General features: G+C 35.2%; 1 protein-coding gene across 1 annotated transcript in view; it reads right to left on the reverse strand.

Annotated features, from left to right (window-relative positions):
• Positions 1–3011: 3011 nt before the first annotated feature.
• Positions 3012–13372, reverse strand: part of CHIC2 (cysteine rich hydrophobic domain 2) — a 26757-nt gene continuing 16396 nt past the window's right edge. The window contains exons 4-6 of the mRNA XM_035897672.1: positions 11689–11745; positions 11463–11522; positions 3012–8541 (exon numbers count right to left, since the gene is read on the reverse strand). Of these exons, the coding sequence (XP_035753565.1) occupies positions 8491–8541; positions 11463–11522; positions 11689–11745 (168 nt within the window). The 3' untranslated portion in view covers positions 3012–8490. The remainder of the gene's footprint in view (positions 8542–11462; positions 11523–11688; positions 11746–13372) is intronic.

The following is a 13372-nucleotide window of genomic DNA, read 5'->3' on the forward strand; positions in this document are numbered from 1 at the left end:
CCGAGGCCGCTCCCGCAGCTGGGCCGAAGGCGGCCCGCAGCCCGCTCTGGGCACATTTCTTCATTTCTCACTTGAGTGCCCTTCTTTAGCCCCCTTTCAACTGCCCACTTTATATCGGCTTCATTACACCACCGCTCCGTTTGTAATGTAAATCGGGAAACTCGGGGAAGTTTTTCTTTTGGCCTTGTCTGCGGAAGAATACCGAGAGGTATTCAAAACGTATTAACACAAATCAATGGCACCAATAAAAGCAAAATCTCCTTAGCAACATAATCTTGATTGCAAAAGGAGAACTGAGAGCATTTAGCAGAACAGTGGCCCACATGGAATACGCATTTGTCTAGAAGAATGCGGCACAAAGCCTAAAAGGGAGATGCTGAAAAAATCCAAAATTAACTCACACTGAACAGTTACTCTTTTTTTCAAAAGTAGACAATTGGCTACATTAAATCTATCGTGCGCTTTTCTGCTCGGCAACATTGTATCATACCGCTTTGCAAGCCCAAATTACAACACCCGGAATGCTTTGCACCCCTCCCCACGCACGCTTTTCATACGTGTGCGTAACACGCACACACACACATATTACATATATTATTGCAAAGAGGCAATGAAGGTTTCTACGCTAGAGTAACCAAAGGGCCATGAAATGTTTCACAAAAAAAAAAAGAAAAAACAAAAAAAGCAGCCAGTTCCTGAGAATCAAGACTCAATCCTCGGAGCACCAGAGCACGCAGGATTATTTTTTGCGCGTGAGGTTCGGGTTAACCAGCATTTCGTATCTGACAATCTTCAAAAACACATGAATTACGTAGATGGGAGCAATGTCCTTTCTGAATAAATGGTGTCTGCCTTAACTAGATGGAAAGTATATCTTGTCTGAGAGCACCAGCTCACAAAATAAATAAAAAAAAAAGACTTCAACGTTACTATCCATCCATAATAGTAATACACATAATAAATTCCACTACCATTAGGGCTTGAAAAGCTTAAAGAACTCCAAACACGGACTTAATGAAAAGCCAGTTTGAAACACTTAGGGCAGGCAAAGCATCTAAATTTGGTAACTCTAGGACTAGCGTTACCTAAATTACCCAAAACCATTTTCTTCCCCCCTCCCCCCCCGCCCAATGTAGACTAAATGTATCAACTGGAAATTAGAAGAGACCATTGTATCGTAAGGCCGAAGTTTCTCAGGCTTCCCCACACACACACACAACCACCAACCCCCCTTCCCCACCCCCCTACATACTGGGTAGATGAAAAACAATTAAGGCTCAGTAGATAGGTTAACAATTATTTTATTAGTTTATAATACATACAACTTAAGAAATGCTTTAAAAAATTATATTGGAGTCCATTCCAATTCTGGGTCAGGTCAGGAAAAAACAATGCTGATGTATTAAATAATATTCTGTAATTCAACAATAGATTAACTTCAGTAATTTAGCAGACATGGTTAAATACTCTTAAATATGCATATATACAATTGTGCAGCCTTTAAAAAAGTCCTTTTCTTCCTATCTTCTCCTCCCCAAGCCATGTGCCCTGTGAACAGAGTACTGGCCTCTGAGCTTTCAGTCTCTCACCCGGACTTAAGTATCTGAAGAGGAATGTTACAACAGTGGAAATCGCAGCAACCCTGTCTTTCTAAACTCTTTACGAGAGGAGATGCCCAACAGGCAAAATTCCCATCAAGTCTCTCCATAAATAGCAGCTTCCTTAATATCCAGTTCTAGGTTAAATTATTGCTTACGCATTTTCTGCCTGAAATGGATTTTTAACATAGTCCAAAATACTGTTTTTTAAAGTTTGCCTTCTTGAAAGGTAACATCCCTTCAGCAGCTTATTTACCATGGCTGCTTTGTACGTTTAACACGTTTTTCCTAAGCAGATACGATCCGATGCAATTCTCTGCAAATTCTTTTACAGCAGCATAAGTTACACTGGACTAATTCAGCACACAATGTTTAGGCACTGTTTTGCAGTTTACTGTTCTCTTCAAAATATGTTTGGAATTAGCTTTGTATTCCAATTGCCAGACTCAGTCTTTTATGGAAACAAGAATCAGAGTTAGACTTTTCAAATCAGGAACGACTCTGCATTCCTTGTTACCTCGCTGAACCAAACTGCTCGCTGACAGTATTAACAAGCGGGTACACTGCATATCCTAACAAGTTAGAAAGCCTGCGGCAAGCACAGAAGGACCGGAGATAAACATTCAGAGGGGATGAGTGAGATATTTATACTGGTACAATGAAATCAGTTTAAACATAGAGCCACTACAAGTATCAGTTGTATTGCATCAGGGCATCTGACTTTTTAAAAAAATTCTAAACATGGTTTAAAAAAAAATGGATTCAGAAACCTAAAACACTACAACAGAAAAAAATCTTCAGCTAACTACCAAGTCTAGTTTCCAACATAAGGTAAAGTAAACCTTTCAACGGTGAAGTTATAAATTAGGGGGGAGGAGGGTAGGGGACCACATTTCAATAAACATTGTAAAATCTACTATTTGCCCTCCAAAAGTGAGCATTTGTCAGTGGTTCCCTTCTCTGTAAAACCTACAACTACCTACAAAAGTCTCTCTTACTTACCTGAACTTAAATTATCCTAACTGGATCCCACTCCTGGGCCTTAGATATACTGTCACATGACAGGAGCTGTCTGGGCAAGTCAAGAATTTTCTTTGGAAACAATTAGCCATGCATTACAGGCTCCAGCTTCGGAAAAGACTGTTCTGCACTCGCTGCGCAGCTCTCAGCAGCAATTCCGGTTTGGTCTGGATGTTTTACACTAAGAGATGCTGAGTTCAGAAGGAAGCTTACCTCAAAATCTGCATAACAGCAGAATTGTCTGTCAATTAGGGCATAACCAAAATAAATTAATAACACTCACTAAAATAAAAAAATGTAATAGAAATTATGACAGTCTACATAATTACTGAACTGGATTGCTAGCTTTTACATAACTTTCATTATTCAATACCATTTCATTCCATTCAAAACTATTTTCCATCATACTCTGAGAATTCCAAACCTGATTCCCAAATTCAATCTTTTGGGTGTTGCTTCTCCTAATTCCTATGTTTAATCTTTTGCCTCACTAAATCTTTCCTAATGGTCTGTTGTATTCTGAGGAGTCAAGCATTTATGAATCTTTTTTCAAGAAAATATATCTTAATGAAATATTAATGAGCTAAATGAAGCAGAAGAATTTTTTAAAAGGACATCTTCCATGAAAACAATAAAACATAGTTTATAAAAGACGTATTACGCAGGTGTCACATGGTGGACATACACACACCAGCACAAGTGTCAACATAGGAAGTTTCATGCAAGGATTCATTTTTTTTAAATTGTCAAAAATAGTCTCTAATTCAGCCCACGCTGACTGAAACATCAGTGTGCAAAAAGATGAAGTACAAAAAATAAGTAACTGCAAAATACTGTTACCAATGAAACAAGCCAAACGGATATCTGTAACTAATGTAGAATAAATGCACGACGTTTTCAGCAGTGAAATTTTTTGCTTCTAGAGTAACTCCTCCCCCTGAAATTTTCCCACCTCCTCAAGAAGAATGGTACTGTTTTCTCATTACACCAGTATCCCCTGACTCACCCAGCCTACAGAGAGGACTTGACAAAGAACAAACACAGGAATTAAGAAGGTAGCACCATTAGAAATAATCACTCTCTCCAAATCAGCAAAAAAACAAACAAACAAACAAAAAAAAAAAAAAACCACCTTCATTTATCTTTATCCAACATACATTGACATTCAGCAGCCTAATACAGGGTAAAGGGAGCTCTCGTAGCTGGATATTGGTAACATTCATAATGGTCATGCATATTACAATCAGAAGTTTTCTAGGGTGCCGTTTGCAAAGTAAGCTTTCATGCAGATAGGCATTCAGCTCTAACTCCATTTTCATATTTCCTATGAGTCCCTGAGAAGTTAATATTTCTACCTACAATATGGCTATTAAAGGCATTATAATGATCATACACTTAGCTGTTTGTGATGGAAATGCAACGTGGCTTTAGGGAGAAGCAGCACAGAAATTACAGCAAATTAGCGGTGATTAATACAGATCTTATTTCTAAAATGCTTTCTTTTCATAAGCAAGGTTGCTGAAGAGCAACATAAATTATTTTAGTCATGGATACAAAACTAGCCAGCGCCACTTACCCTTAATAAGTTGCTACTATGAATCCAAGACATTTGGGGCTCTGAGACCTCTCTAATCGAGCATTTCCTTTACATAAAATCATCTGGATTTTGACCTAATGTAGGGTCATCATGATCCTTCTTTTAATTACTCAACAGCAGTGCTGGAAGAACTTAAAAGAACCAGGGATTTTCTTTGCTTAACAAGTCTTTTGCCTCTTCAATTAAAGTGATCTCTCTAAATTGTTCAGAATTCAAATAGGGTCTTTTGGTGGACAATTTGCATTATTGCCAGCTGCTCAAAAACCATAAGCTAAGGCTCCCAAAACAAGGGGACCAATTTAAAATTAAGACTTTGGGGTAGGGGGTGGAGGGAAGGGAATAAAGACAAGTTCTTTTTCTTTGCCTTCTGGCTTCTGAGCAGTTACAGATTGCATTTTAAAGCTCTTCCCTACAGTCTTCAGGGCTAAATAATGACTTTTAGAAAAAAAAAAGAAAGAAAACTGACTTTTAAGTAAGCATATATCTGAGGGAGAAGAGTATTGCATTTAAACACCATGGTCTTGAGATTTACAAAAAGGTATCATTTAACAAATTGATTTAGAGATTATAATTTACATCTATGTACTGTAAGAAGTTTTTACAATCTACTCTACTTGGTTTTGAATATCGTGGGAAATTTTGGATTTGCATACATAGTTTATTAAAATGACTTGTTGAGCTATTACAAAAAAAAATTACTGACTTCATATAACCTATCTCCATAAACATTTTAATTTCTGGTGAAGTTTACCAATCCCAGTATAAACTTCAAATCATAGCTATTTAACAACAGATGAGCTCTACAGAATTCTTCATGTAGGAACAGACAGGAAGCCTTTCTCACTCGGGACTTATTTCTACCTATCACTAAAAGATTAAAAGCAACTTATTTTGATTATATTACAGCAAAAAAGAAATCTTTATTGGCCAGTTAAAGGCCACTACATCTAAAAATAATAATTAGCTTTCACAGGGAGTCATCAATGCCTTTACCAACAGTTTTTCAGGCTAAAGGCAAAACAGACATAATTAGCATCATCTGTTAAATGATGAGTATCAAATGGGTATCTAACTCTTACTATTCAAGGAAATTGGAAATAGATAAGATTATTCGTAGGAATTGCTGACTTGTAAGAATCTGAACAAACTAGTACAATGTAATATTTATTGTAACAAAGAGTAGGCCACGTCTGGAAGTCCTACTATAGCTTCTGTCCTGCTAAACTGTTGCAACTTCATTCTTTTGCCAATTGGACAAAAAAAGGTAATATGCTCTCACTAGCACACAAAACAAATAGATTTAGTATTTTAGAAACAGCATCAAAGGAAAATCCGGATGACTGCTGCAGGCATTAAATGGTTGATTAAAGTTCCTGCCATGTTCAATTCCTATCATTGCAATTAATGAATCGAAAAGGGATTATATGAAAATGTTTTAAAACATTCTTACTAGGTGAGTGTACTACTTCATCAGGAGAGTAACGCTCTTGAGCACAACTCATATATATATATATATACACACACATACACACACGCAGTTTCTCAAGTTTGCTGGTTGTACTTTAAGTCAGAGACATTGTTTTAATAAAGTATCAGAAATGCTTTCAGAGACAATTAGTCTGGCTTCCTTACTAAGGGATTTAACATTTTATTTGCTCAGCGCTCTACGTTGGACCCCTGTACTAGAATTCCTACAGAGAAAGTCATAGTTAAAATACAGAAATGCCGGCTAACCAAGCAGATGACTGCAGATGCACCTCAAAGTAGACAAGATCTTAACCAGCACTACCACTTTATGTGGAAGCTTTACTAATGAGATACTCATTGCCAACCTGTAAAAGCCACCCTCTATTCACTGCTCCAGTTCCAGCGCACATCACGCTCAAATTAGCTTTACTGTAGGTAGGTTTGGGTGCTGCTGGCAAGGTAGTTGTGGTGTCACAGAACTCGGTATGGAAAGTTCGGGTAGAAAACTAAGGCGAATAGCTCATGCTGCATGCGGTGCTGCTACGAACATATCACAAGCCATATCCAACCTATCCCTCCACACTAATGAATTGCCAGTGGAAAACTGCATCTATGATACAAACCTACCTATACAGTCAACTGAGAATTTTGATAACAAAATCTAGGCCTTGTCTGATTCAATATGCATTTTATTGAAAACTGACAGTTGAAGAAATAAACATATATTTCTGGTCATTGGTATTTATCACCAGTTATAATTTCTGTTCAATTCCAACCTCTCCCCCTCACCTCCAACCTTTGCAACCTCAGCAGCCATCAATGTTAGGCTTCTGGCCTCCCTCGGAGGCTGAAACTGGTCTGAGATTATAACTAATACTTTGGGTGAGAGGAGGAGTGCTGCAGACACAGATTTGTACTGAAGAAGAGGCTGAAATTGATTTTTTTAAGAATTATAACCAGTTACTTTGGAGAGAAACCACTGTGGGACCCAGAAGACTGAAGCAGCACAAAACTGGTATTTGTTAACTAAAAATCATATTCCGTCAAGTCAAAGAAACACACTTGTAGGCTTGTATGAAAAGCAAAGCTGAACTATTTTTAAAGTAAACAGCAGGACAAAAGCTGAGCAAAGGATGAGTTTTGGGAACAGATACAGAAGGCTTAGATTTAAGAAAACTTAAAACTTTCTAGACCACTCCCACTATCAACAATTTAGGAATATAATACTCACTAGAGAATATTTTACAGAGAATAAATATTTTGAAGACATAGAAAAATAGTTCACAGCATCAAGGTACCTGTAATATATTACCTTGAAATAAAACTTGTATTTAAAAGATTAAAAAGAGAAGATTATTCTTGTAGTGGTATCAACTTTTCATTCATACAAATATTAAGCAGAGTATATCTGTTTTTTCATATATTCACATTATTGCTTGCTACCACAACTGTACAAGGAACATATTCTTAACTTACATTAATGTTCATGTACAGTAATTTTAGATACCTAAAGCAAATTTAAAAATGTGATTGAGTTGCAATTAAAAAACTTATATGTGAAGATATGTACAACTAAGATATAAGTAGAAGAAATGAAATACAACTGGCCTGACCCAAGCATACATCATATATCCAGTTAAAAAAAGTCTTACACTTGTGCAGAAAATAAGCTTTGTAAACCAAAACAAGCAGAAGCAAGGGTGCAATAAATAATTTTCTAACACATTTAAACTTACACTGTTGCTCAGTGTACCCTGCTTTGATTATTTTTAATACACTGCATCTGCATTTGCATCTGGAACTGCACGATTTAAGATTTCTTCAGTAACTTTTTTCTGCTTATGTGGCTTTAAAACAAGCAAACAAAAAAAAAAAAAAAAAACCACCCTGAAAGGTCCTCTTGGACAGTAAGTTTTAGTAAAACAAGTCCTTCTGCACCCCTGTGTACATGATGTGGTAAACAGTAGGAATAAAGCTGATACGTGGCATTAGCCTGAATTAAAACAGCTACATTAGGAACTGGAATACTAATATATTTTTGTGATCTTGAGTTCTACTAACCAGGTGCATGCAATTCTCTCAGCAATTCTTCTAGTCTGAGTAAAATAATTTTATTTTGCTGCTTTTTTTTTTTTAACCTTTAAATTAGAACTTTTTCAGAACCAGCTGACAGGACTTCTTCATGAAAAGCACAGATTTCTACTAATGCAATGACATTTGGGTTCCAAAAAGCACAGTTTCAAAAAGAACTTTATCTCCTTCTTTTGTTGGAAGAGGCTAGCCAATATCCCAAAAAGAAATTAAAATATTTACAATTGACTAGTCACTGACAAAAGTTTAGGAAGATCTTAGAAGGTACTTCAGCATGTAAATGAACGATTAAAAGGACTTACATAATGTACAGTCAATCAGTTGTGTCATTTTGGGATAAAAAAATACCTGCTCACTTGTATGCCATTTTCAGCTGTGTATTTATAGTTATATATATGTACACACACGCGCGCACACATATAAAAGACTCTTTGAAAATCAAGATACATTAATAAACAGAAGTAGTAAAAGTAACAATAACTTAAGTAGTAGTTAACATTTGCGTGAAATGACTTTGCAGAGTTTGACCAAATGCACTTAGAACATGCTCTTTTTTTAAAAAAACATAATACAAACAACAAAGCAAACAAAAAAAAAAGAATGAAAACACCACAAGATTCTGTAGAACCAATGCTATGTTACCACCAGGAGAGCACCAAGCAAGGCACCATTGGAAAGACAACATACTCGAATAAGTCTCTATAAATAAATCAAATGCTAATCTGGTCGAAAAATTGGTGTCTTTGGTAAAAATTCTATAAGGATGACCTGTATAAAAAGAAAACAAATATATATTAAATGGAAGATGGCAGCAATCCTATTATCTATCTCAATGATAATTCACTTTTTTTTTTTTTAAAGTACATCAAGTTGTGATGACAATCAAAGATCACAGTGCTTCTCTTAGGTAGGAGACTACTAGAAAAATCATGTTTGGTATAATTGTCTTGGGGTAGAAAACCAAAACTCTTAAAGAATCAAATTCAACTAGAAAAGTTTGCCTACCAATACCTAGCACATCTAAACAAACTGAAATAAGCTACTACATAATTATTCTTTAACATAACTCATTTACTTTATTAGGAAAAAATTGTGAGAGATAAATATATTCATTTAAAAAAAAAACCAGAAGGCACAATATATGCAAAGTTCATTTTCAATTACACATGCAATTCCCTGTACTTCAGAATTGTTTCCACTTAATATAGGACTCTAAACCATGTTTACAGTTCAAAATTCAAACAGAAATGTGTATCAACCTTTGCAAAGTTCCCATATCTAACAAATCTGCAAGTGGTTAACAAGAAACTCAACTAATGCTTTTGCATGATTATTCTTATGGTCCCAATTCAAATTTAAGCTATGTGTTTCTGAGCTATGTACACATAGTAGGGTACACTCCAGAATACAATTCAAGTATTTATCCTACTTTAAACAGAAAAGTTAAAGAAAAACTTTCTTCGGAGAGACAGTCATAATACAGCAGCATAATTGTCTTCATAAACAAAGAAATGCATCTGGTAACATAACTAAAGATTTTATTTACTTGTAAGGGGAGCTTGCCTTTCTAAGAAGTTAAAAAATAATTTCTAAATGGTTTTGGTTGTAAAAGAGAACACAACTTGGCTGCTTAGAGAGTAAACACCTTTATTTCTGATAGCATAGTGAACATCAGGAAAGAAGTAAGTCTGATTTTATTTCTAAGGCAAATGCTTCTGAAATAATGAATATCAAAATCCTGTGTGCAGGTTTATTTTTAGAGATATTCAGAGGTGACTTATTTTCAGAAGTGATGGAAACTACTCAAAATCCATAGATCACTGACATGAGTCAACCACTGGATGCTTCAGTGAAACCGGGGCTTCTGATATTCAGGCAAAGTTTCAAAAAGGGAGAAAGAAGTAAAGCTGGAACACTGTGTTTATGCCAAAGGTGTAAGGCTGTCTTGTCTTTATTTAATTTATTTAATCAATCATTTAATTTAGCACCCACAACAGTGGATTTGGAAGCTCAAGTTGGCAAAGCACCCACATTTTGGGTAGAAGAGTAATTTAATCACCTGGTTTGAAAAAAAAAATTGCGGATGAGTGTTTATTATTTAAAATTAAATCATGAGCACAACATTAAGGGCAATTTTTAAGAGACTAACAAATCAGTTCACTGAAAATGAGAAAATGGTACAGAGAAATAGAGACATTTTGTAAAAATTCTCATTAAATATATCCAGAGATAATATATTAGACATGTCACAAATTGAAAATAAAGACTTCAAACTTTGTTCTGTAACACTATATGCCCGTACTTACATATTAATGTAAATGAGTCAACTGATTTTAAATTATATTTAATAGAATTAATGTTCATCTGTAAATGTTGCTGGGCTATAGTATCTACAAACTAGTATTTTATGTGGGTTTTTTTTCAACTGAATCTGCAAAACATTGAACGTGACAGTGTTTTCCTGTAGAAAACTAAAATTTTCAATGAAATAAAAAATCCTACATTTAGGTAAAGCTCAAATCTACTTTCTGAAATTTGCTTTATTCCATTTCGGTCACATCTCGTACATCTAACCCAAAACATTTTGTAGAATAGATGTTACAAAAAGTCTACTTGTTCAGTGAACTGAATAGACCCATTCTGTAAAAAATGCATTTTGAAGATCTTATGTTTCAGGCTAGAAATAAAATCTAATGTAGAAACAGGAAAAAGGGGAAGACTAAAAGGAAAACATTCTTTTAATATAATTTCCAACTATTTAATCACTTTTAATTTTTTTGTATGCACAATAGCTTTGTTGTTTCAAAGAACAAAAGTACCGTGTAATGAAAGATTACAGATAAGTTAGAACTAATACAGTAGATATTTCTCAAAAGCTATTCTTTATTTTTAAAAAGCTAACCCTTCTTATTGTCTTACTTCCTAGAACATTAGAAGAAATTATGCAAATTCTAATGTTTCTTACATTTTAGCAGCTTAATTTCATCCTATTCTACGTACCTCCAAGATATTTTGACAACGGAAATAAGAACAGCACCAAAAAAGAGCAAGAAGGTTGCAAGCTAGACAAACTAAAATCCCACATTGGACATAATTAATTTTAAACCACGTATAACTTCTCACTGTATATTTCCAAGGAGGGCTAATTGAAGTCTCAGCCAAAATTGAAGTTAAAACACCAGAGACTGACTTAAAACTATTTTTGTGACACCAATTGGAGATAAAGATACTTTCAAGACAGTTGAGGTAAGGGGCAGTTAAAATCTAAAAAGGCTAAAGGTTTCTTAAGCTCCAACAGTTTTGTTGAAAGGTCTTCTTCCATACTTTTAGACTTGATTAGCATTATATAAAACAGCCATATCTGACTTGCTGCGTAACCAAAGTTGTGGTTATTCTTTATACAGCATCTAAAATTTCACACTCCATCAGCACATGTTCAAGCTATTTTATCTTGGCAATTAATTTATTATTTTTCAGAACACAGTGAAGCCTTGTTTTCAAGTCATTCATAACTTTATAAATCAGTCCTGCACATGAAACCATGCATCTGTGAACCGTAGAAAATCCTTGCACTCAGGCGATTAAGCTCCTGACACCTTTACTGATTAATAATCATGAAAAGAATAAGATCAGAAGCAAAATAAATGATCATTTAATAGAGAAACTCACAAAACAGCCCTTTAACTTACATATTCCATCATGTTATTCGTTTCACATTTCCTTTTGCTTAGTCTCCAATGCAAGCACAGCTAGACAAGGAGGAAAGAAAAAGAAGAAAAATGAGCTGTATTTTATTGCAGCACACAGACTAGCCCATTTGTCCACCTTTCATATTTTTCGTTCAACAAAAGCATCTGTTTCCATACTGTGCAATTCAAACTCCAACAGTACGAAGCTGCTCCCTGCGGCACTCACCTTGTGGTATAACCTATTGTTTTCCCATTCTAATAACTTCTCAATCGATCTTCGTGTCTGGAAGACAAATGAGAAAGAATTTTACTCTTGACTGGTTTTAGAAAAACTTTGTTTTGCAGCTGCTTTTGTGTGAAAAGGAGAGAGGTACAGGACAGTGACTGAGTACAGGGTGGTCTGTGGTACTATCAAAACTTCTCTGATATTAAATAGTAAATAGAAAAGCAGCAACTTTTTATGACACCCAAAGTACTATCGTCAACCATTTTGGAACAGAAACTGTTCATATATATGCTTTCTGGTTCTTGTAGCAATTCTAAAGCTTCAAAACCACAGAAAATCTGAAGTGATCGAAGCATAAAAACAGGAATGCTGTTCCCCCAGTATCAGTGGTCTAAATGCACTGCTTCTAAGAAGGTTGGCATCTAAACTGACAAATGTCACAAACTATTTTGCAGTGCTGTAGGTCAAGTACAAATATGCAATACTCTAAACAAAAGAGAAATTTTTGTTACTTTTATATCCAGATTTGAGAGACCGAAAACCAAATGCAGGAAGTTACAGTAAACTGTACAAATGACTATTACTAAATACGTGATTTGTATGAAAAGTAAACCAAATATTTAGGATTCTAAAGCAAAGTTTTACTGCCTATGTTGTCCACATTTCAGATAGAGAATCCTGAAAGCTGTTCTGCACAGCTTTTTAAGATTATGCATGGTAGTATTAAAGGACATTCTGTGCTGTAAAGTTTCACAGCATCTTGAATGTAATTATTCAGTTATATTTACATTTGAGAAATACATTCTGACATTTATGGTCATTTGACTGCCAGAGTATATACTGCTTATCTCTAAATGGGATTTGCTACTGACTATGAATAAAAAGAGGATAATTCATGGTGCCAGGTGTTAAGATGAGACCAACAGAGCTGCAGGTGCAAAAGGACGGAGCAATGACAAGGATCAAATACAACTTAGTGCAGCTGCAGCTTCCTTACAAGGCAGAGGGGTGAGGGGAAGGGATGAGAAAGCATCTTGCTGTTATTACTACAAAATACAAGTACTGTAAATGAACCTTAACAAATCAAACTAAATGCTGTCACGAGAAACAAGAATGTCTGAGTAAAATAAAAGTTAGACAACAAATTATTCACTTCCCACCAAATATTAACATCTTGAGTTTCAAACATCAGCTTCTCCCTAGTTTAAGACCAAAGCATTTGTGGGGAAAGACTTCTAAGCATGTACTGTGGTCACATGATTAAAAATTAGATCATTGCTATCTATGAGTAATCATTACACTGAATTTTTATTTGTGTTATTTTAAAAAGCTCAAGTCAAGGAATTATCAGAAGGTGGATGTGCCAGTCACAAATTTATCACATCAATTGGGAATTGAGTATTTTGGGGGTTATTGTTATTATTATGTTTTTAAAGACAGTGCCCTTTAACAATAATCAGTAGACCTCACTTGTTTCTTTGTAAAGATAGCCTTTTAGAGTCTGCTCTCCTTTTAAATGAAAATAGGGCAGCAGTTATGGTCACACTTTTGTTAATTTAGTTGCCAGTCAGCTCCAAATCAAAAGAAAATAAGGCTGCAGAGTGTAATTAACATTCAGTTCAGTCGTTTTGTCCCTTGTCTAGCCCCCAAGCTTTGTTAAAATTGCCATCTGAATGCTGAAGGC

This window comes from Egretta garzetta, unplaced genomic scaffold (assembly GCF_000687185.1).
Source record: "Egretta garzetta isolate BGI_Z169 unplaced genomic scaffold, ASM68718v1 scaffold557, whole genome shotgun sequence".
NCBI classification, from domain to species: Eukaryota; Metazoa; Chordata; class Aves; order Pelecaniformes; family Ardeidae; genus Egretta; species Egretta garzetta.